Source organism: Hyperolius riggenbachi, chromosome 3 (assembly GCF_040937935.1).
Source record: "Hyperolius riggenbachi isolate aHypRig1 chromosome 3, aHypRig1.pri, whole genome shotgun sequence".
Lineage (NCBI taxonomy): Eukaryota > Metazoa > Chordata > Amphibia > Anura > Hyperoliidae > Hyperolius > Hyperolius riggenbachi.
This window is the reverse complement of record NC_090648.1, coordinates 259521250-259545866: the sequence shown is the minus strand read 5'-3', so window position 1 is coordinate 259545866 and position 24617 is coordinate 259521250. Positions and strand designations below refer to the sequence as shown.

At 43.0% G+C, this 24617-nt stretch overlaps 2 protein-coding genes across 3 annotated transcripts in view; one reads left to right on the top strand and one right to left on the bottom strand.

Moving 5' to 3' along the window:
- The window catches only part of CCDC146 (coiled-coil domain containing 146), a 165973-nt gene that overhangs the window by 32927 nt on the left and 108429 nt on the right, over positions 1-24617 (top strand). The window lies entirely within an intron of this gene.
- Positions 940-18093, bottom strand: FGL2 (fibrinogen like 2). The gene is made up of 2 exons (XM_068276211.1): positions 17445-18093; positions 940-7156 (listed from the first exon to the last, which is right to left on the bottom strand). Exons 1-2 carry the CDS (start codon positions 18016-18018, stop codon positions 6450-6452), a joined length of 1281 nt encoding a protein of 426 aa, XP_068132312.1. The 5' UTR covers positions 18019-18093; the 3' UTR covers positions 940-6449.

Below are 24617 nucleotides of genomic sequence, written 5' to 3'. Positions count from 1 at the left end.
TTAGCGTTGCCGCGTGGTCCCTGTTTATTGAACCACTTATCTTTATTACATTTATGACTGCATGGCGGTACAAAGCATGCTATCCGCACGCTTCTTGCCCTCATGCAAGGCCGGGGTTGTTGTGTCTCACAAAGCGTGGCCTTCTTCTCCTCCTGCGCCACCCTCCTCCTGTTCCATCACGTGTGCTGCTGCTGGGTTAGCGTTACCGGTCCCTTTTCCTGGAACCTCTTATATGTATTACATTTATGACTGCATGCCGACAAAAAACATGTTACCTGTGCAAAGAAAACGGACATTTCCCGCATTTAAAAGACAGTTTTCCCTTTGAAACTTTAAAATCGATTTTCTCAAAAACTATAAGCTCTTTTTGCTAAATTTTTTTTTCCTCTTGTACCCACTCCCAAGGTGCACATACCCTGTAAATTTGGGGTATGTAGCATGTAAGGAGGCTTTACAAACCACAAAAGTTCGGGTCCCCATTGACTTCCATTATGTTCGGAGTTCGGGTCGAACACCCGAACATCGCGGCCATGTTCGGCCTGTTCGGCCCGAACCCGAACATCTAGATGTTCGCCCAACACTACTATGAACCAATGAGAAAGAGAAATGAGGATTCTGGGCAATCTTAACACCAAACTCTATACCGTTGCCATGGTTTCCTGCATGTTTTCTGGAAAAAAAAAGTTCTGGCAGCAGCAGACTGAAGTTGCAAGATAACATTTAATGGCCTTCAGTTAAAAAAAATCTACTTTATTGATGACATATGTTACATAGATTTTTGTACCAAAATTTATATTGTGAAGTTCTGGAGGAAGCACGCCTCAGAAATTCCAAGAAAGCATGTGAAAATGTTTTTGTACTTAAATTAAAATATTTGTTTTTAGGAAGAAATAGTGAAACATCTGTAGTTTCAAAAAAAAACATTCTTGACAACAGCCAAACAACTGCAAAATATGTTTTATTTGTATCACATATATATTATTGCATTTAAAACAATATTTACATATATACAAAAAGCATTATACACTTGAGAATAGGCAAGTGGTATACATACTGTATTTAAAGCTGAGCCCCAGACAAACATATGGAAAAAATCAATTCAATCTTGTAATGTACGCTGAGGAATGACACTGGGGCCTGTTTATTAACCACATCCGGACGGTGGTGATTGAAATCTATGCCCTGTTTTGATGCATTAATACCTGCCAGGGCGTAGATTTCATATCACCGCCGATGCGCGTTCTCGCCGCTTCCGCTGATCTCGTCGATGTCTCCCCAGCTCACTCACCCTGCCGACTCTATGAAGGGAGAGCCCTGTGAGCAGGTCAGGAGCTGATTTCAATGGCTCCTAAACCTGTCATCAATGTAAGCAACTCCCATTAGCTTACATTGATCACACAGTCAGGAGCCAATGAAATCAGCTCATGACCGCGTCACAGAGCTCTGCTGTCATAAAGACAGAGAGTGGATGGCCTGAGGCTCTGGATGTGTGGCGTGGACAGCTGTAGCGGCAGGTGTGTGCAGCGATTCATCTGTATTCCGCGATTTCCGTAAGGGGCAGAGACCGCTGGTACTTAAGTGGTTAATATTATATTGCAGCTTTATACCACACCTCACATTGCTGCACATCACAGAAGATTGCAAAGAGAAACCAGTTTAACAATTTAACACTTATGTCTTTGTGATAAAGAGCACTATTGTGGATGTGCAACAATGTTCTTCCTCTGGCCACTGACTCCTGGTTGGATGTATCAGGGCCACCTTTGGGGGTAAAGGGAGATCTCCTATACCAGGCATAGGGATCTCACAGGGAGTCTGGACCTATGACAGGCTCTAAAGTGTACCCCATGTGGTGCCCACAACATTTTGTGGTATTCTGATGGTGGCACTGTGTTGAAATGGGTCACATAATGTTGGATACAGTATATGACCTGATCAGTGAGTGAGCAGAGGAATATCTTACTCCCTGATTGAAAGCTATGGCTGAGATTGACTGAACGTCAGCCTTGTGAATGGGTGAAACTTGTACTCTCTGCTGAGCCCAGACTCCCCCTCAACACTACAGGCTAGAATAGTCATTACCACCTATAGGTGGCCTTACACTGGCAACTGCCCACCAGATTTGACCATAAGATAGATCCCTCTTTGATCATATTTTGATAATCTATCATTGCTACAAACTGCATATAGATTTTTAATAGATTTTACCTTGAAATGTATTAAAAATCTATGGAACCTCTCTCACTGCTGTGCAGGGCCAACTGCTAGGCCCTACCAGTTCCCCCATCTAGTGCACTTTCCAGGGCCCCTGCAGTGTGTTACAGTGGAGTGCACTCACTTGTCCTGTCTCCATTCCTGCTGCCTGTCTGTTCCCACATGATTTTTCAGCATGTACATAGTCATGTAATGTATATGCAGTTGGATCACAGGGAACAGGCACACTGGTGGGGATGGAGACAGGATGCAGACGGGAGTGCAGCGGTGGACAGGTGAGTGTGGCTCCACTGCTAACACTCGGTAAGGCCCTGGAGAGCACTATTTTAGTAGGGAGAAAACCTGGAGGGGGGGGGTCTGTCAAATGGCCACAAATCTACGGTTGCGCAGCCAACCCATCCCCTGTTGAGTGAGAGCTTTCCATCTGAACCAATCTTTATTTCAAACGATTTTGGTGGTAAATCGAGCGAAATTACTATTAAGCAGCCATGCTGGGGCATCTCCATCAGATTTGATCACAGTAATCAGGGGCGTAACTAGAAATCACTGGGCCCCCCTGCAAAACTTTAAATGGGGCCCCCTTCCCCTGCACACTTAATAGGTACTGTCTACAAGTCTTTGTCTACAAAACTTTGTATGGTTCATTATCAGTGGCTGAGCAGATGCAGTCATTAGAACAATTGTGCAGAGAGCAGAAAGTTTTTTTTCTCTCCTCGCCGTGAGTTGTCAGCCTCTCAGGACAGGGCCCCCTGTGGCTTCTGGGCCCCCTTGCGGCTGCATCCCTTGCAGGGTCTATTGTTACGCCCCTGACAGTGACTGTATCTGCTGGGGAAAATCAATAAGTGTAAGGGCACCTTAAAAGGGTTTTAAACAATTATTGCAAAGCTATTCAATATGGCACTAATGATGTGCCTCATCACATTAGTTGTGCAACTTTTTAACTAGGTTCCTAAATGTATTCATGTACAGTCCGAAAAAGTGCCTGTTTTTTCATATCAGCTTCCTGCAGTCCCCTTCACAGCAATAGCCTGACTGCTATTACACAGTGCTGTGTCAAACCGATCATGCATCATTAGATTAGTAGCAGACCAGGTAAAATATCAATATCTCCCAGTTATCCATCTTTTTCCTCTTCTACCACTTACACCATTAGAAATTAGACAATATTTCAGCAGTTTCAATAGATTTTCATTAGATTCAGTGTTTACATTGAATCTAATGTATAGAAACCTTTGAGTGGTAAATAGCCACCTTAAAATTGTGAGTTCCTAGTCAGTCGATTGACCTACAAAGTTCAGTGTGTAGGCTGGGCAAGAAGCTATTCCCAGGTTGTAATGCTGAGCTGCAGTGGAGAGAAAGGACACAGTGTTGTTTATAGATATTAGCTGTTCTGTGTCAGTAAGTTGTTTGAATTTCAGGTCTGGCTGGACAGAGTTACAAGTACCTTGGAAAGCAAGTAAGATATCTTATGTCTGTGGTGTGGTATGAATTACTTGCCATTTACTTGAGACTGCGTAGTGGGTCTAGGCATTTATCAACACAGCCTTTATCTAAAGAAATATCTACATCATGTACACTAGAAGACATACAGCCTGCAAATACAGCCTGCAAATACAGTATATTTTAGTAATGCATAGAAAATGCCACTTATGAAAAGTGAAACATGGACCTCAGCTCTGCAAGGCAAGAAACTTATCCACGGTGCTGCCCAAACACGTCTTTTGTAAACAGCATCTAAACTGCTCTTGTAATTAATGCTAGTAACAGAGCTCAATCTGGTAACAGTACCTTAAACAAAAACAGCAGCAAAGCCAGGCTAGCTTTACAGATAATATCACGCTATGGAAATAATACTGAAACTCAGAAGCAAAATGATCAGCCAGCAGTTGTGTCACAGTGAGATTTTTTTAAGAGCCATTATTAAATTAAGCTTGACCTGCTGTAATATTGGATGGATATGCTCCATTTTTTGTATAAAACATATATAAAGACAGCCATATAAAGAATGTTTGTTAGAACATTAATTCATATATTCAGTAAATACAATGCGGCATCAGAAATTGCTGAATTGTTACTAATTGTGTTTTCAATTATTTTAGATGAAACGTGTCCTTTAGGAGTTGGCAAAATGAAATGTTACACATCTTGCTTATTTTTGTAACACAATTCCAATCAAATCATACATATCAAAATACATAATAACATAAGCATACCTTGAAGACCATTGTATAATAAGGTCTGTTTGCTAATTAGCATGCCTGTGCTGAAGTCTATTCACATTATCCTTTGTTTTAGGCTGTATATAGGTTGATTTTTCTAACCAATTGGGTAATTATGATTAAATATACCAGTGGTCTTCAACTTCAAATTAGTTTCAGATAGTTTCTTTATTGAATTGTGATCAGGCATGCTGGAAAGTCTTCATCTAAGGCCCCCTTTCCGTTGATGGCTGAACTGCACACTTGTTGGGCAGTTCCGCCTCCCAGCTGCAGGCCATAAGTGCCTTTAGACTACAGTGTCATGTATTTGAATAGCAGTGTTACCGGTAGTAACACCATGTGTGTCATCATTTGACATGCGGAGGGATTTCCTAAAAAAACTGCAACTTGTCAGGTCTGAGTATAGCAGCAACCATGTTCACATTGGGTGGGGGGAGGAAAACTTTCCAACACTCATACCAAGCACTAGCAAGTGATTGCCAGGTGCACATGAGCAGCTTACCAACGGTGAATTTAATGCCTTTACCCCACCATGGAAAAGAAGCCTAATAGTCATGGCACTAGTGCTGACATAGTATTGTATTACATTGAGCAGTAAAATTCTAGCAGTTTGATTTATCCTTTAAAGAGAAACCGTGACCAAGAATTGAACTTCATCCCAATCAGTAGCGGATACCCCCTTTTACATGAGAAATCTATTCCTTTTCACAAACAGACCATCAGGGGGCTCTGTATGGCTGGTATTGTGGTGAAACCCCTCCCACAAGAAACTCTGAGAACCATGGTACTTCTGACAGTTTCCTGTCTGTGAACCCTGTTGCATTTTGGGAAATAGCTGTTTACAGCTGTTTCCAACTGCCAAAAAAGCAAGCAGCAGCTATATCACCTGCCAGCAGTAAAAATGTCACGATGTGATAAATGTCAGAATGTAAATCAGGGATTTAAAATATTTTACAATGGGCAAACACTGACTAAATTATTTATACATAATTATTGTAAAAAATGAAGCACTTTTTTATTACATTATTTTCACTGGAGTTCCTAATTAACAGATTTCTGCTGAAATGTAATTACAATTATTTAGATAATGTGGTAACATCCATCTATACTATCCAAGTAATTTCTGAGCAGGGAGTGAGCAATTGCAGGGTGATTCAGGCTATTATTAAGGCTGGATTCACACTGGTCAGTTGCATAAAGCATGTGTTATAATGATTGTGAACGCCAATGGAGACTGGACTTAGACTTTAATACAAAGCCTGCATGCAGCAAGTTAGAAAAACGTGATCAGTAACAATGCAGTACTGTGATCAGCCCCATAGAATTGTATGGGAAACTGAGCACTGTGAACTATCCCTAACTCTTATGTACGGTAGCTAGATTAAATGTCCTGTTTTATATTGTCAACTAGATAATAATGCTTTTCAGTGTACATTCAATCTCCTACTAAAACTGTATAGTCTTCTGATTCAAAAGCTGTTCTGTAGTCTACTGTGATAGGAAATAAGGGTTCTTCAAGAGCTAGATTCTTCTTCTGATATTTATTCATTGTATTTATAAAACGCCAACATATCATGCAGCGCTAACATTTGATTATGTATTGGGGCATAGTTAATAAATGGAAAGATTTGATTTTTCAATTATTTAGCTTATCACATTATACTTTAGCTTCTCTTATTATACAGGCGCTATGCAGCTACAATGTGCAAAAACTGCACATACGCTATGACAGGCTCCATTACTATGAAAAGTTTATTGTGCACATGTGCACTTCCTCCAATCCTTGCTGGGCATTCCACAATCTACCTAGAGAACTGCAGACACTATTTCTGAGATAAATACCCGACAGGCTGCTTGTAAACAGAGCTTTTGGTTTGTATAATCCATTTACTGGAAGATAATTAATCACCAATGCAAAATATTGCTTCATTGATCAGGGGTAAATGTTAATACTTTTTGTGATAAAAACCTGAAATGATCTTAGGTCATATGTGTCCTGGGAGAGAAGAGCTTGGCTTATGGTGAAAAGTCTTTTGGTCTCATCATCATTCTTACAGTTTTGAAGGTTTGCCTGAAACTGTTGATGTGTTCTTCATTGACACCTTTCCATGTGCCCCAGAAAATTCCATTGCGCACACCCTTGTACTCATTCTTATAGTACTTCCCATTTAGATTGGCTGACATACATGCATCAAACCACCATCCAGAACTATAATAAGTCCCGCAGTTTCCAGAGGGATACCTGTCATTATCCCTGTCAGGAGTGGTAAAGAATTTCTGGTCATGGTTGTATTGGTTGCTGAAGTGAAGTGCATCCCCTGCTGTTCCACTGTAGCCACTGACAGATAACCGATATTTAAGGTATTCATTGCCCACGTAGAACTGGTCATATGTGGCAAATTCCTTCACTCCCTTAAAATCTTCAAGCTCTATTCTCAGCATCATGTTACTGCTTTTGGTCAGTAGATGCATCTTGTCGTTACCCAACCAAAACTCTCCAGTGAGGTTGCCAAAGCCCTTTTTATAGTCATCCCATGTTCTGTTGAAACTGATGCTGCCATCTTGACGGGACTGCACCACAGTCCAGCCTCCACCCATGGATTCCATATCACAGTACACATCAAATGTCTTGTTCTTTGGATCTGGCATGATGTGGTAAACACCATTAAGTCTTTTACCTAATTTATAGTAATCAGCGCAGTCTTTGTACATCAGCTGTGTGCCTGTTAAGAAAACATAATAGTTAACCGTTTTGTGAAACTTGAGCCAAAACATTACACTGAACATGATTTTTTGCTTATCTGAGCATTAGTGAAACGTTAGAAATATTTTACAAATGTGCGTACTTGAAACTGCATGTGATAAAATAATTACAATTAAAGGACAACTGTAACAAGAGGGATATGGAGGCTGCCCTATTTATTTCCTTTTAAACAATACCAGTTGCCTGGCAGCCCTGCTGATCCTCTACCTCTAATACATTTAGCTGCATACCATGATGAAGCATGCACCATATCAGGTGTTTCTGATATTATTGTCAGATCTGACAAGATTTGCTGTACAGTATGCTTGTTTCTGGTAAGATTCAGACACTACTGCAGCCAAATAGACCATCAGGGCTGTCAGGTATTGTTGAAAAGGAAATAAATATGGCTGCCTCCATATCCCTCACATTACAGGTGTCCTTTAAATATTGCTTATGTGAAAACTGTCATTAGTTGTCATTAGTTGCAAAGACATAGGATGCTGATAAAATACACATTTTTTACATCTACTTTTTTTTTTTTTTACTTTTTTTTACCTCTGACTCAGCACCAGTTCTCCAGTCTCTAGACCTGATTAATATGGTGGGCCTCTGGACACTTTTCACATTGAATTCTACAACCTGTATTCTTGGAGCCTACGTAATTTGATGTGTGGTTGTAACCACTTCTTGTTTCAACAGTTTTGTTTGCCCTGATTTATGATTGGTTTGCTTAACCGTTTCATAGTAGAAAGTACGTTCATAGTATCCATAGGTGGTGTTGTAGTGCATTTTGATGACCACAAATATTCCTATATTGTATAGTGATAATTTTGCAAAAAATACTGAATGCTTAGTGCCAGTTACCATAGTTGTCTACACTTTCACCTAGAAGCAATGGAAAAAATAGGGTGTATATTAAGCATGCTTATTATACAGTATAGGGTGTATACTGACAAATGCTCGTTGTAGTTAAGTAAAAACTCTCCAGAGAAGCATCTCCCACAAGACTATAGTAAGTTCTCTGGACCAATTATAAATGTTCTGTTATCACGTTATTAGGATTTGCCACATTTACCTGGGCCATATCAGATCATAATGAGGAGTCCAGACAGGGTTGTGTATTAGAGACTGTGTGATAGCAACTGCATACAGTACCCACAGCACAATTTTAAAAAGATATCTATTTTAGAAAAAAAAGAAGAAGCTAGTTTACTAGCCTTTCAGTAACTTCCACTACCATATGTTTCAGTGTGCTCCAGACAAGGGGCCTGATTCACAAAGCGGTGCTAACAGTTAGCACGCTGGTGAAAAGCTCTTTATCACGCCTAAACTCAGATTAGGCATGATAAATTTAGGTGTGATAAGTTTAGGCATAATAAGTTTAGGTGTGATAAATTTAGGCGTGATAAGTTTAAGCACCAACTGGGTTAGCACTGCAGTGCACAGCTGATCAAAAGTTTTGCTCTAGCAAAGTCTGGTGCACTTTGCATAGAGTTTAATGGTGCTGCTTTGCGTGCGGGACTTTGTGCGCGATCTAAACTTATCTAAACTTATCATGCCTAAACTTATCACACCTAAACTTATCATGCCAAAACTTATCACGCCTAAACTGGCTTTTCACCAGCGTGGTGCAATGGTTATCACGCCTAAAGTCTCTAACTGGGTTAGCACCGCTTTGTGAATCGAGCCCATGGATTGAAATCTTTATGCATACAATAGTAGACAATTGCTAATTCCTGGTAATCCAGTCCATCTGGATCACACACAAGATCTTTACTGGAGATGCTTTAAGATCTGCAATGATTCCTTATGCTGGGCATACACGGCTCAATTTTGCCGCTCGATTCTCCCGCTCGATCGTTTCGCCGCTCGATTCCGCAGTCAATTCACTTATCTTCCGCTCGTTTTTCTTATCTTTTTCCATTCACTTCAATCCGGAATCGAGCGGTGAAACGATCAGGCGGGAGATCGGACATGTCGGAAATTATCTATCGAGTCATCTTAATGGCTCAAAATCGAGCTGTGTATTCCCAGCATTAGTAAATGAGGCCCTTTCTGTGTTAAGTTGCGCACACATGTTCAACTTTGGTCACCCAGAGGGATCTTTCAGGCACAATGCCGTACAAAGACATTGCAAGCTTCCAGGCTAGCGACACACTCTGTTGCTATGGAAGGGGTATTGAGCCAATGGAGCGGCACTGAGTAGGTCGGGTGAGTAGGAGAACAATGCCCTCAGCCTGTGCTCACCCGAGACAGTCCGCCAGCTGATCACTTCCCATCGCATTAAGGGGAGTCGGGGACCACTGTACACATGCTAGATTATTATCAGAGGAGGCCCTGACAGGCAGCCGCCCTCAGCCAAGATCCATCTAATATGTGTACAAGGCTTTAGTCTCTAACAGCATTTTGCAGCTTTAGTGATAGAACACTTGGAGCAGGCAGTAGTTATGCAGTTAAGTTTCGATAGTTTACACAGCAAATCTAGCTGCAAACAGCTTAAACAGTTTATGATTATTTATTCCTGTGATACAATGAGGGCAGCCTTGTTCTGCTTGTCACATTACACACAGGCAAGTTGATAGCATCTCCAGCCCTCAACCTGTGACAAATTCACTCCCCTCTCCTCTTTCTTCCTCCCCTCTGCCTCTGAAATCTCTGGCTAGTAACCTCCTCCTCCTCCTGTCCAGACTGAGTTCCCATAAGCCCTTGCTACAGTGCCAAGGCACCCTGGAGAAGCTGTGGGCGAGGCTTGTTTAGTTTATAGTGAATTAGAGTGTTAAAACAAAAAAAACAAAAAAATATTTGGCTTGAGGAATGCCCTATAAACTATATGAAAGGAACAAAATTATGCAATGAGTAAAAGTTTATCTCGGATCTACTTTAACCAGTGGTTCAGTGTTTTCAGGTCTGTGTACTACAAAAGAAATTGGTGACATAGCTGCATACTAGACTGCCCGCAGTCAACAGCAGGGCTCTCCTGAGGACTAATCAAAATAATATCTACATGTTAAAGAAAACCTGTCCTATCACAAAATGCTCCAGAATGTGTTTTTGCTTGTGCACTTATAAACCAGCTTTATCTATGGTACAGAGTCCAAATTTATGGAGCAACAACCTATTTTATTAATGCTCAAAAAGGACAATAGGAAAGGCTGTGCCTACAACAAAGCTTGGCTTCCTAAAAAGGAAAGGGTGGATAGTGTGACGGTACGTTGGTTTCCTCTGTCATTAATTGATTTATATAATGGACATTTATCTTTGCAGCTGTTCTACAGTGATAAAAGTATTATAAATGTAACACTGTCTTCCCTTGTGTGCAGACTAGCATGTAAGGGAAATGACATTGCTGAACTGAACACCATGTCCCCAATGTATTATAAACAGCAATAACTCATAAAGGAAAGGCTTCCAACACACAGGAAATATGTGGGTTATGCAATGTATGTAAACACACTCTCATGACATGATACTGTCAGGGTAAACTTGGCACGACCTAGCTATTACTACCTAAGTCACTTTAAGTGTATTTGAAAGCAATCACACACATTCTCTGTATATAAAAACATATTCTTTAACTGCAGAGAGCAGTTCAAGATAGCTTATCATTGGCTAATGTAATCATTGCTGGCTGAAGCTCTCTGAGGCATGTGCCTTCACTCTGCAGCACTCCTTTTCTGCTGAAGTGATTCAGCTGTTGTCAGGGCAATGTGTCTGTTGAGCAGAGGGAGGAGGGAGCTAGAAGATTTGATTTGCTGATGCCAACTACTGACACCTTATGGAGGATTATTAGAATAGCCACTCTCTGTCTGTGCCTGTTTTAACCTAACTTGTACTGTGTTGAGAGAGCTAATATTTGCGACTGTTAACCTCCTTAGCGGTAACCCCATGCTGGACACGGGGTAAGCCGCCAGAGGGTGCCGCTCAGGCCCTGCTGGGCCGATTTTCATAATTTTTTTTTGCTGGACGCAGCTAGCACTTTGCTAGCTGCGCCAGCACTCTGATCGCCGCCAGCCCGCGCCCGATCGCCGCTATCTGTTGCGGCGCGCGGGCCCCCCCCCCAGACCCCGTGCGCTGCCAGGCCAATCAGTGCCAGGCAGCGCCGAGGGGTGGATCGGGACTCCCAATGACGTCCCGACGTCGCTGACGTCGGTGACGTCATCCTGCCCCGTCGCCATGGCGACGGGGAAGCCCTCCAGGAAATCCCGTTCTTTGAACGGGATTTCCTGATCGAAGCCGGCGGGGGGATGCCGCTGAGCAGCGGCTATCATGTAGCGAGCCCTGGGCTCGCTACATGATTTAAAAAAAAAAAAAAACTGCTGCGCTGCCCCCTGGCGGAATTTTTCATACCGCCAGGGGGGTTAATAGGCTGCATTTAGGATACAGAAATTGAGGCCAGTAAATACAGTAACTGAATAATGGACAACTGCTAGTTATATGCATCCATTGTTAGAGCCTAATGTAATTAGCGTGTTACGATTTTTTTACTTGCCGATGCTCCTTTCCTGGGTTGGCCTGTAAAGTATTAGTATTTAAAAGGTACACCCTCAGTGCCTCCTTGCTGGATACGTTTCTCAGAAACTATACAGTAGGCTTTGAAATACAAGAGAGATCAGGCCTCACTACGTGCTTCCTACTGTGGTACCAAGTTGTCTGTCAAGCCAAGAGATCAGCAGAGAACTGTCAGTACTGAATATAGAGGTAAACAAACTATTAACAAACCCTACTGGAAACATAAACTTTCACACTAATCTCACCCTAATCTTGAAAGTCCCACACAAGGTACAAACATGTTCCTAGCTGTGGGTTTCTGATATAACAGCATTCACTCCAGTCAAGTTAATGGGTTTCCAGTTTAGGGTAACTAATGTTCACTGCTCTTCACTTCTTGAAGCCTAAATCACCTGAGAACAAAACCTGTTCATACTATTATAAATGTGGAGTTATGAAAGTGGTGATTATAAATGTGGAGTTGTGAAAGTGGTGATTATAAATGTGGAGTTATGAAAGTGGTGATTATAAATGTGGAGTTGTGACAGTGGTGATTATAAATGTGGAGTTATGAAAGTGGTGATTATAAATGTGGAGTTATGAAAGTGGTGATTATAAATGTGGAGTTGTGAAAGTGGTGATTATAAATGTGGAGTTGTGAAAGTGGTGATTATAAATGTGGAGTTATGAAAGTGGTGATTGTAAATGTGGAGTTGTGAAAGTGGTGATTATAAATGTGGAGTTGTGAAAGTGGTGATTATAAATGTGGAGTTATGAAAGTGGTGATTATAAATGGGGAGTTGTGAAAGTGGTGATTATAAATGTGGAGTTATGAAAGTGGTGATTATAAATGTGGAGTTGTGACAGTGGTGATTGTAAATGTGGAGTTATGAAAGTGGTGATTGTAAATGTGGAGTTGTGAAAGTGGTGATTATAAATGTGGAGTTGTGAAAGTGGTGATTATAAATGTGGAGTTGTGAAAGGTGTGATTGTAAATGTGGAGTTGTGAAAGTGGTGATTATAAATGTGGAGTTGTGAAAGTGGTGATTATAAATGTGGAGTTGTGACAGTGGTGATTATAAATGTGGAGTTATGACAGTGGTGATTATAAATGTGGAGTTGTGAAAGTGGTGATTATAAATGTGGAGTTATGAAAGTGGTGATTGTAAATGTGGAGTTGTGAAAGTGGTGATTATAAATGTGGAGTTGTGACAGTGGTGATTATAAATGTGGAGTTATGACAGTGGTGATTATAAATGTGGAGTTGTGAAAGTGGTGATTATAAATGTGGAGTTATGAAAGTGGTGATTGTAAATGTGGAGTTGTGAAAGTGGTGATTATAAATGTGGAGTTGTGACAGTGGTGATTATAAATGTGGAGTTATGACAGTGGTGATTATAAATGTGGAGTTGTGAAAGTGGTGATTATAAATGTGGAGTTATGAAAGTGGTGATTATAAATGTGGAGTTATGAAAGTGGTGATTGTAAATGTGGAGTTGTGACAGTGGTGATTATAAATGTGGAGTTATAAAAGTGGTGATTATAAATGTGGAGCTGTGACAGTGGTGATTATAAATGTGGAGTTATGAAAGTGGTGATTATAAATGTGGAGTTGTGAAAGTGGTGATTATAAATGTGGAGTTGTGAAAGTGGTGATTGTAAATGTGGAGTTGTGAAAGTGGTGATTATAAATGTGGAGTTGTGAAAGTGGTGATTATAAATGTGGAGTTGTGAAAGTGGTGATTATAAATGTGGAGTTGTGAAAGTGGTGATTATAAATGTGGAGTTATGAAAGTGGTGATTATAAATGTGGAGTTGTGAAAGTGGTGATTATAAATGTGGAGTTGTGAAAGTGGTGATTATAAATGTGGAGTTGTGAAAGTGGTGATTATAAATGTGGAGTTGTGAAAGTAGTGATTATAAATGTGGAGTTATGAAAGTGGTGATTATAAATGTGGAGTTGTGAAAGTGGTGATTATAAATGTGGCGTTGTGAAAGTGGTGATTATAAATGTGGAGTTAAGAAAATGGTGATCGTGTTGCTATTGCCTCTGTTTATAAATTTGCCCTTAGGGTCATTCCACACTAAGCTCCCAGTGGACCAACTGACATGCAGAACATATCCATACTTTCCTGTGAATCCATTTTCACCGTGTCGGTCTGCTGTATTGCCACAATGAACAGACTCTACTTGCGCAATTTTGACAAACAGCAGATGTGTCACCAAAAAACACACATTAGCTCCCCAGTGCAAGCGTCTAAGTTGCTTGTATTGGATACTCCTGTGTGAGGAATCTTGCTCTTGTGTTTTCTCATATCTGTTCATTTGATATGCATTTAAAATATTCTTGAAACAAAATGGCAGTGACTCCCAAGTATATTGCAAATGGCACCTAGTCATGAACCGCAGCTAGCTAAAGCATTAACTCAGTAGCTAGCTATATTATAGTTCACTAGTTAAGGTGGCCATACATGGTACAATTTTTCAATTAGATAATTTAGTTCGATTATTCCATTAGATCGAATATAAAGATTTTTCCAGCATGTCCGATCATTTTTCCAGAAAACGGGATAATCGTTCGAATTTCTTGATCGAAAAAAAAAATCTTTTCAACTTTCATTCAATTCGATCATTTAGGTCGAATAAACGGGAAAATCGAACGTTTTTATTGTACCGTGTATGGCCACCATTAGAGAGATTTGTAGCCACTACAAATCTCTATTATATTGCACCTGTGCGACATGACCTTCAATTTATTCCCCCCTCCCCCCCCCCCCCCCTTTAGCTGAACAACACCTATCATGACAGGTTATGTAAAACTGATCCCATATCCGTTAGTACGAAATAATAGCTGCTCAGAGATAATCATTGTAGCACTGAGCTGTTTTCAGTATGAGTAATAGATTTTCATGAACATAAGTCTGTAGCTTGATTACCTGCACTTTTACTTTCCTCATTTCTTGCCACTAATATTTCATTTTTAATGAGCTCCTGCAGAGTACTTTCATTTCACCAAGCCTGGATCTGTTACATAAACTGTAGCAAAGGTTGCTTTTTTGGAAACCATTATACACAATGCAATGTGCAGATGCCAAGCCATGACAGCACCTGTTTCTCTGCAGCTTTGTTTTAATCCTGTATCTTTGCTATTACATTGCAGTTCTCAAGTCCATGGTTTATCCCTTTATCAGAAAGTCATATTTCCTGTTATTTTCCAGTAACTGACCTTTTTAGGAAAACTATTTGTTTCAGCTATGTTAAAGCCTTGTATGCATGATTGTGAGGCCATGCAAATCATCGCACCCAACTGGGTTCTTTGGACCTGACAGTGTTTTCTTAAATCTAAAATAGCCAAGTATTTTCTTACTGGAATGTCTATGAGTGAGTTTAAAGTTTCCCATGCTATGATTATAGATAACTAGGTCAGCACAGCAAAATGACGTTCTAGCTTTGCTTCTCTAATTGTTGTGTTTATATTGCAGAACATTTTTGTTGAAACTTATATGCACACCCTATATAATCATTGAAGTGATTGTAAAGTGAATTTAAAGGGGAACTGAAGAGAGAGGTATATGGAGGCTGTCATGTTTATTTCCTTTTAGACAATACCAGTTTCCTGGCAGCCCTGCTGATCCCCTGCCTCTAATACTATTAGCCATAGCCCCTGAACAAGCATGCAGCAGATCAGGTGTTTCAGTGGTTCAGACTTATAAGTCTGATCTGACAAGACTAGCTGCATGCTTGTTTCTGGTTTTAATCAGATACTACTGCAGAGAAATAGACCAGCAGGGCTGCCAGGCAACTGGTATTGATTAAAAGGAAATAAACATGACAGCCTCCATATACCTCTCTCTTCAGTTCCCCTTTAAGCATTTACAATTGTAATTATAATCATAATATAATTAGGACCAGAGACCACTGGTACCGAAGAATGGCGCCCCCCATTGAACAGCCGCGCTTACCCACCGGTCACACTGCTTCTCTATCCCCACAGGCTATGACGGCAGAGCCCTGTGAGCAGGTCAGGAGTCGCTTTCAATGGCTCCTGACGCTGTCCTTTAATGTAAGCCAATGGGATTGGCTTATAGTGATGACAGGGACAGGAGCCAATGACATCGTCTCCTGACCAGCTCACACAGCTCTTCCGTCATATCGACAGCAGGGCAAGTAATCTGTGGTGGGTAGAGAGTGGTGCGATCAGCGGTAGCGGTGAGAACGTGCAGCAGGATGATTGAAATCTGATGATTGACAAATTGGTCATGTTTACAGCGCTAGGTAAACTTACTAGGTGTAAGTCGGCTAAAGTGGCTGTTTGGGGCAGTCTCAGCTGAGAATGTAGACAAGACACAGAACATTCATATTGCGTTTTTCTCCTAGCGGACTCAAAACGCTAGAGATGCAGCCACTAGGGTGCCCTCAGTAGGCAGCAGCAGTGTTAGGGAGTCTTAGTCTTGCTCAAGGTCTCCTTACTGAATGGGATAGGCAGAGCCCTTAAACAGTACACTATCCAGCCACTGCTAGCATATGTATAGGAGTCCCCTGAGCACATTTAGCACATTTAGGAATCTATAATGCAAGATCACTAAATAACAGTGAGGGACAAACACATTGTTCTCCTTACCTCCCTCCCCCCCCCCCCCCCCCCCCGTGCTTAATTGTTTGTGGGGTATGCAGGTGGGGCACCTTTATACACTACGGTCAGGTAGACTCCACAGTGTCGTCTGCAGGACTGAGTTTGCTCTTGATTGATGACAAGAATAGTTTGTGTGTACTTACCCAGTAAACAAAAAAATGCCATTTTCACCGATCTACATTATATAAAAACCAAATTCCTTTAGAACTTCAAATGTTTATGAAAAAAAAACTTTTTAGTTCTATTGTATGTCCATTCAAAAATCATTATAATTACAAATACTTTTTTATTTATATTACACTGGCCAGATTATTTAAAATGTATTTTCTAGTAACTTATGTAACGTTGTATTTATAAGGATGAGGGCAGTGGGTTTAAGACTTAAAGCCAGTCGGGTTTTATTCCTTTGTTGTGTTGTGATCGGTAACTATGTCAATGAGAACAAGAGAGGGAGGTGGATAGATTTCCTTACTGTGGCTGGAGAGCAGGGTGCAGATCTTGCCAGTGGACAGGCTGTGAGTGGCGAGATGGCATAGCAAGCTTCAGAAATGCAGGCTTTGGATAGTGTCATCAGTCTCTGCCTATGCTGTGTGTCAGAGGTGTAATTAAGCAATTCAGATATAACAGTGTCAGTGTAGTACTTGAGTTCAGTTAAGACAATTCTTTATTCTGTATTTTCTACTCCTAACTAAAGTGATCTGCGCTTGTTCATTAATGGTAAAGAATATCAGTAGCAGAACAACATATTCCAGCTTTCCTGGGCTTATTTCTGAGATATACATTACACAGATCAGAACTAATAATGCCATTTGGTTCAGCAGTATTATGCCAAACGGTGAACAAATGAGCAGCTTACTGATTCATGCCTAACTAAGCTCACTCTTTATATATCTGAGGTGTCAGGAGGCAGTTATCTCTAAGCTGTGCTGTCATACAACTAGAGGTACCAGTGCTGAACATGTCACCAGTACAGGTGGAATTATTCTGGCTCATAAATAATGCTAGTTTAATAAATTCAATATACACACATGTAGTGCAAACACTGAAGTGTTTTGGACTTCTGTATATGAAAAAACAGATGTATATTAAAATATAATCTTAGAAGCCTATTAGACAGTTTTGTCAGTCTGGGAAGTGAACTTACTTGGGTTTGGTTGCATTAGTGGACAGTTGCTGAAGCACTTGTCCCGGTTATTCAGCTCTGCTGACAAATTGACCATCTTACTGTCAATGTAATCCTCCACACTGTTCATGTTGACTGAGTTCATCTTCTCCATCTGACCCTGTAAGGTGTTTATCTGAGATCTGGCATTTTTCAGACTGATAGACATTTTTTTCACTTTGGACTGCAGATCTTGTACATGATTCACCTGCTCACTCTCTGGTCCCTCAATGTTTTCCTTCTCCGGATTTTCATCAGCCTGTAACTTGCAATCCTGACAAGTTTTCCTCAAGTTATTAACAATTTCTTTCAGATTCTGTACTTCTTTAAGAGTCTTTTCAAGCAGCTGAAACTGCTTAGGTAGCTGAATAGTCATAGGAGGCAGAGTAAGCTGGTAGGGACAAGTGTCGTCCTCCTCACATTTACCTGCGGTCTTCATTTTTATAGGACAGGCATTTGGTGGCTTTTCTGCTGCTGGGACACTCTCATCTTCTGCAGCCTGTAGCTCAGATAATAAAGCCATAGAGGTTATGAACACACAGAGGAGAAGCGTCATGTTTGCAGAAAGGGATGCTGAGCTGAGGATCTCTACAGCTTATATAGAGCCAGCAGGCTGTGCTGCAACAAGGAGCTCTTGCTTTCCTCTGAAATGGGTGGGAGCGCTTACAAAATAGAGAGATGTGAACTTCCTGGCAACGTGGGATTTGCACAGAATAAATTTCTTTCTGTTTAGGACATCCACTAAAAATAAATGCACAGAAGTGTGTTTACAATAAATCTATCGCTTTTCCTTCTCTGCTTTGGGGATTAAACAATATGTCCTTTTTCAAATAGCATTATGAGCTTTAGAAATGACGTCTTTTTATCTATTTATCTACTTCGATTGAAAATAACAATCTATGACAAACATTAGCACTGTGTAATAACAGTAGTAAATGTAAACCTGGCATTTAAATGAAAAATATTGCTATTCTGAATGACTGGCCCAAAGTTAGAATATATCTTACTGACATCCACAGATGATGGACTCCATTTTAAGTTGTTATCCACCTTTCCACTCAAAACTTTTTTTAGTACAGTAAAGTCCTGATGATCTGGAACTCAACCATCCAGAAAGGTGAGGTACTGAACACTTGTCAGTGACAATGCCTCCAGCTGCACTGAAGGTCTTTTCTGACAGGATGCTTGAGGCAGGGCAAGACAGAAGTTGGATGGCAAATTGGGACAGCTCTGTCCGCAGGTCAAGCCTGTGCACCCAGTAGTCCAAGGGTTCATCGCTGCTCACAGTGTCTACATCCACACTTAAGGCCAGGTAGTCGGCTACCTGCCGGTCCAGGCGTTGGTGGAGGGTGGATCCAGAAGTGCTAAGTCGAGGTGTTTGACTAAAGAATGTCTGCATGTCCAACATCACCATGAGATTGCTGGAGCGTCCTGTCCTTGCCTGCGTGGACATGGGAGAAGAATTACTGGCAGTGGTACCTTTATTGTGTTGTGCTGTGACATCACCCTTAAACGCATTGTAAAGCATAGTTGCCAGCTTGCTCTGCAAGTGCTGCATCCTTTCTGCCTTTAGGTGAGTTGGTAACATGTCCGCCACTTTGTGCATATACCGAGAGTCTAGTAGCGTGGCCACCTAGTACAGCTCATTCCCCTTGAGTTTTTTTATATGGGGTCCCTCAACAGGCTGGACAGCATGAAAGATGCCATCTGCACAAAGTTGGATCCAGACGTACTATCCATCTCCTCTTGCTCTTTCTCAGTGACGTCAGGTAAGTCCTCCTCCACCCCTCAGCCATGAACAATACCACGGGAACGTTGAGCAGCACAAGCCCCCAGCGACGCCTGCTGTGGTTGTTCTTCTGCTGCCGCCTCCTCCTCCTCCAAAGAAACACCTTCCTCATCATCCGAGTCTGACTCCTCTTCCCCACACGGCTCTACCTCCCCCCCCCTCTGTGCTGCCGCAGGTGTTGAGGAAACATCTGGTTCTGATGAGAATTGATCCCACAATGCTTCCTCCCGTAACTGTTCCTGTTCACGCTCCTCCACAGCTTGATCCACCAATCTGCGCACGGCACGCTCCAGGAAGTAAGCGTACAGGATCAAGTCGCTGATGCTGCCTTTACTGCAACTCACCAGGTTGGTCACCTCCTCAAACGGCCGCATGAGCCTGCATGCATTTTGCATGAGTGTCCAGTTGTTGGGCCAGAACATCCCCATCTCCCCAGACTGTGTCCTTCTGTAGTTGTAGAGGTACTGGGTGACAGCCTACTCCTGTTCTAGCAGGCAAGAGAACATAAGGAGGGTCGAATTCCAGCGAGTCGGGCTATAACAAATCAGGCATCTCACCGGCAACTTGTTTCTCTGCTGAATGTCCACAAAGCATGCCATGGCCATGTAAGACTGCCTGAAATGCTCACACAACTTCCTGACCTGCTTCAGGACGTCCTCTAAGCCTGGGTACTGGGTACACAAATTTTTGAATGACTAGATTCAACACATGTGCCATGCAGGGTACATGTGTCAGCTTTCCCAAATTCAAAGCGGAAATGAGATTGCTGTCGTTGTCACACATCACGTTGCCGACCTCCAGCTGGTGCGGGGTCAGCCACTGATCCACCTGTTTGTTAAGAGCAGCCAGGAGAGCTGCTCCAGTGTGACTCTCCGCTTTGAGGCAAGACATGTCTAAGATGGCGTGACACCGTTGTACCTGGCATGCAGTATAGGCCCTGGGGAGCTGGGGCTGTGTAGCTGGAGAGGAGATCACAGCACCAGCAGAGTTGAACTGCCACTCAGCCAAGGAGGAGGATGATGACGACAGCGAAGAAGATGTAGCAGGAGGAGAGGAGGTGGCAGGAGGCCTGCCTACAAGCCGTGGAGGTGTCACAAGTTGGTCTGCTGCACAGCCACGTACTCCTTGCTTGCCATCGGTCACCAGGTTGACCCAATGGGCTGTGTAAGTAATATACCTGCCCTGACTGTGCTTGGCAGACCAGGCATCCGTAGTCAGGTGGACCCTTGACCCAACGCTGTGTGCCAGAGATGACACCACTTGCCTCTCAACTTCATGGTACAGTTTGGGTATCGCCTTTTTAGAGAAATAATTGCGGCCTAGTATCTTCCACTGCGGTGTCCCAATGGCCACAAATTTACGGAAGGCCTCAGAGTCCACCAGCTGGTATGGTAACAGCTGGCGAGCTAACAGTTCCGCCAAGCCAGCTGTCAGACCCCGAGCAAGGGGGTGACAGGCAGAAATTGGCTTCATCTGCTCAAATATTCCCTTCACAGACACCTGGATGCTGTGGGCAGAGGAGCAGGAACTGCTCAAGGTCAGAGGCGGAGTGGAGGAGGGTGGCTGTGAAGGTGCAAGGGAGAAAGCGGCTGAAGATGCTGCACCTGAAGGAGGAAGAGGAGAAGGAGGGTGGCTTTTCTTTTGTGTGCTGCTTTTCCTCTGGTGCTCTTCCCATTGCAGTTTGTGCCCTTTCTCCATGTGCCTTCATAAGGCAGTTTTCTCTACATGGGTGTTGGCCTTTCCACGGCTCAATTTTTGGAGGCATAGAGAACAGATGGCATTGCTCTGATTTGAGGCAGACACATTAAAAAATGTCCAAACCGCTGAGCCCCCCCTGGGGTGATGGCACTATGGTGCTATCAGCAGCTGACGTTGAAGGGCATGTTGGCTGGCTGTCCATAGGTGGCGATACATGGTGCCGGACACTGCCACCAGCTGTTTCTGACAACTAGCTCCCCCTGCTTCTTTCAGGAACTCGTCTACCCCTCTCTGCAGGGCTGGGACAAGGTCCACAATCAACAGAGGCTGAGCTGCCCAAGTGCGCCCCCCCCCCTGCTCCGTAAGCTTACTGCGCATGTGCAGCTCTCTGATGACTGAGTGAGCAGTAAGCTTACAAAGATCAAACACAAGGGGCTCGATTCACCAAGCGGTGCAAAGTGTTAGCACCGTGGTGAAAAGGCCCTTATCACGCCTAAACTCAGTTTAGGCATGATAAGAAGGGCTTCGCGCGAAGTTACCGCGCGTTCGCGCGTAGGCGCGTAAGTGCGCGCGCAGCACCCGACGCTTCGCGCGAAGCTCCCATTAAACCCTATGGGACTTTGCGCGCGCTCTCACGCGCGTACGCGCGAACCTTCGCGTGAAGAGCAGGAAAAAGCGGTGATAACTCAGTGGTGAAAAGGTCATCACACCTAAAGTCCTTTAGGCGTGATAACTGAGTTATCACCGCTTGGTGAATCGAGGCCATTGAATCCAACACAGGAGATGTCAGTGCTATAGAAATACATAATAATAATATGGTAGGATATTAGACTATGACTATGGTAGGATTAGATTGTAAGCTCCTCTGAGGACAGTCAGTGACATGACTATATACTCTGTATACAGTACTGCTGCAGAAGATGTCAGTGTTATATAAATACATAATATGGTAGGACACATTACACTATGGTAGGATTAGATTGTGAGCTCCTCTGGGGACAGTCAGTGACATGAATATGTACTCTGTATAGTGCTGCAGAACATGTCAATGTTATATAAATACATAATAATGTGAATATGGTAGGACATTAGACTATGGTTATGGCAGGATTAGATTGTGAGCTCCTCTGAGGCCAGTCAGTGACATGACTATGTACTCTGTAATGTGCTGCAGAAGATGTCGGTGCTATATAAATACATAAATAACATGGTAGGACATTAGACAATGGCTATGGTAGGATTAGAATGTGAGCTCCTCTGAGGACAGTCAGTGACATGACTATGTACTCTGTAAAGTGCTGCAGGAGATGTCAGTGCTATATAAATACATAATAATAATATGGTAGGACATTAGACTATGACTATGGTAGGATTAGAGTGTGAGCTCCTCTGAGGACAGTCAGTGACATGACTATGTACTCTGTAAAGTGCTGCAGAACATGTCAGTGCTATATAAATACATATTAATATGGTAGAGACTTTTTACACTATAACTATGGTAGGATTACAGTTTAAGCTCTGAGAATAATCAGCAATATTGCTATGTACTCTTCAAAGTGCTATGGAGGGCATCATCACTATATAAATGCTTAAAGTGGCCATTAATTATACAATTCTCCAGATGATTGATCGTCTGATTTGATAACATTGATCAGAAACGATCTTTCGGACCCACTAATGGAAGAAAAGCTGCTATCCAATTTGCTCAGATTAATGGAATTGATACTTTTTTGGATCGATTCCATCAATTTGATCGAATTAGATATACCAGCAAGCTGTCATTAGTGGTCTAGGATGACTGATTGTCCGGAAAATTGTATCGGTAGTGGCCACTTTAAAGCGGACCTGAACTTCCTCTCTGCTCTAAAAGATAGGCAACAGTATAATAACCTTTAAAGAAAAAAATTTCGATGTTACAGCTGATACAAATCCTGCAATAAATCTGCAGTGTGTCTACTTCCTGCTTTCATGGAAGCAGACATTGCTAATATCCTGAGCTTTTAAATGAGCTTATATGTCTTATCTGCCATGGCAATCAGGTGGCACAGGGGTGAGATCAAACTACAACTTGTGATTAGTCACAGATGAGGGGGAATTAGACAGGCTAAACTCTCTAAATACATACAGGGTGCATTTCTCTGTTTTCCTTTGTCCTTGGGGGGAGGTTAAAGGGGTTCTGTGGTGGTGTCCTGGGGTTAAATACAGACACTTACCTGGGGCTTCTATCAGCCCCCTGTAGCAGTAATGTCCCACGCAGTCCTCCTCCGATCCGCCATTCTCCGCCGCCGGCTCCAGTCCAGCGCGGCACGCTTTCAACTGCGGCTGGGCGCCAATGGCCGCGCGCCTGCTCGCTTCCGCCGGCATCATCAGAAGCTTACTGCGCAGGCGCAGTACGAGAAACCTTTGTACTGCACCTGCGCAGTAAGCTTCCACTGACACGAATGGGAGCCCGCATTATTCGTCTGTCGTCAGACGAATAATTGCCCGGAGCCGGCGGGGGAGAACGGTGGATCGGAGGAGGACGGTGTGGGACATTACTGCTACAGGGGGCTGATAGAAGCCCCAGGTAAGTGTGTTTTTATCCCCAGGACACCCCCACAGAATATAGCCTGATGCCGGAGAAATAGAGTGATAAGGAATGGGAGAGGGGCAGGGGAGTTGGTGACATAGAAGCCAGCATTATCACACACCTGACACAGCACATAGTCACTCCCCCCTGTGCTCTCCTTTGCCCAGCTCTGGGGTGTTAAAAAGCTGCAGTTATTCCTGTAATCTTACAACCTCAACATACTGATGCAGCAGCTTCAGGGACAGGGAAGGAGAGAGAGAGAGAGAGCTCAGCTGAGTGTATCCTGTAGTGCACAAACAAGGCAGCATTAGGGAAACTGATCTATCATGCAAGCACCAGGAACACAGGCAGTGTGTGAGCTGGAAAAGAGCAGAATCATGTGTGCATATTCTGGTCTGAACATACCTCTCCCTGCAGTGTCTCTCCCCCCTTCCCCCGCATAGCTATCTCTTCTCTTCCACAGTCTTCATTCTAGATCGAAATGCCCGGGTTACAGTGCTCAGCCCCGCCCCTCAGTGTCACATGAAGAAGAGAGGAGGGGAGGGGCGCTCTCTATGCACACACGCAGCCAGGAAAGACTGGGGACAGCGAGCAGCAGAAAGCTGATTATAAACAGCTCATCTGCTCCGCTCGTCTTCCCCAGCAGCCAGCCAGCACTGCAGCCAGCAAAGTGGTGAGTGCAGCATACACAGCGGGGGTGGTGGGCGGCAAGCCAGGCAATACACAGACCTGCTCCTTGCGCCCCTCCCACACAGCAGTGAGCTCCGCCCCGAGGCTCCAGCCTCCTGAGCCTATGTGTCGGCCCGGCCCTGCCTCTCTGACTCCCCCTCTGAACTGTCCCCCTGTTCATCTCCTCTATTGGGAACATACGTGGCATCCGTATCATCGTCATCATTATAATCATCCTGCCCAGCTTCGCTTGTCTCAGACACCTCCAAAACTGCACCAACAGCAGGTACTTCATCCTCCTGCTCACACATAACGTCCATAGTGTCGCCTAACTCAGACATATGAGGTGGTATAACTTGCTTAGCGCCTTCATCTTGTTGTAACAATAATGGCTGTGAATCAGTGAATTCCCCACCAAATAACTCATGCA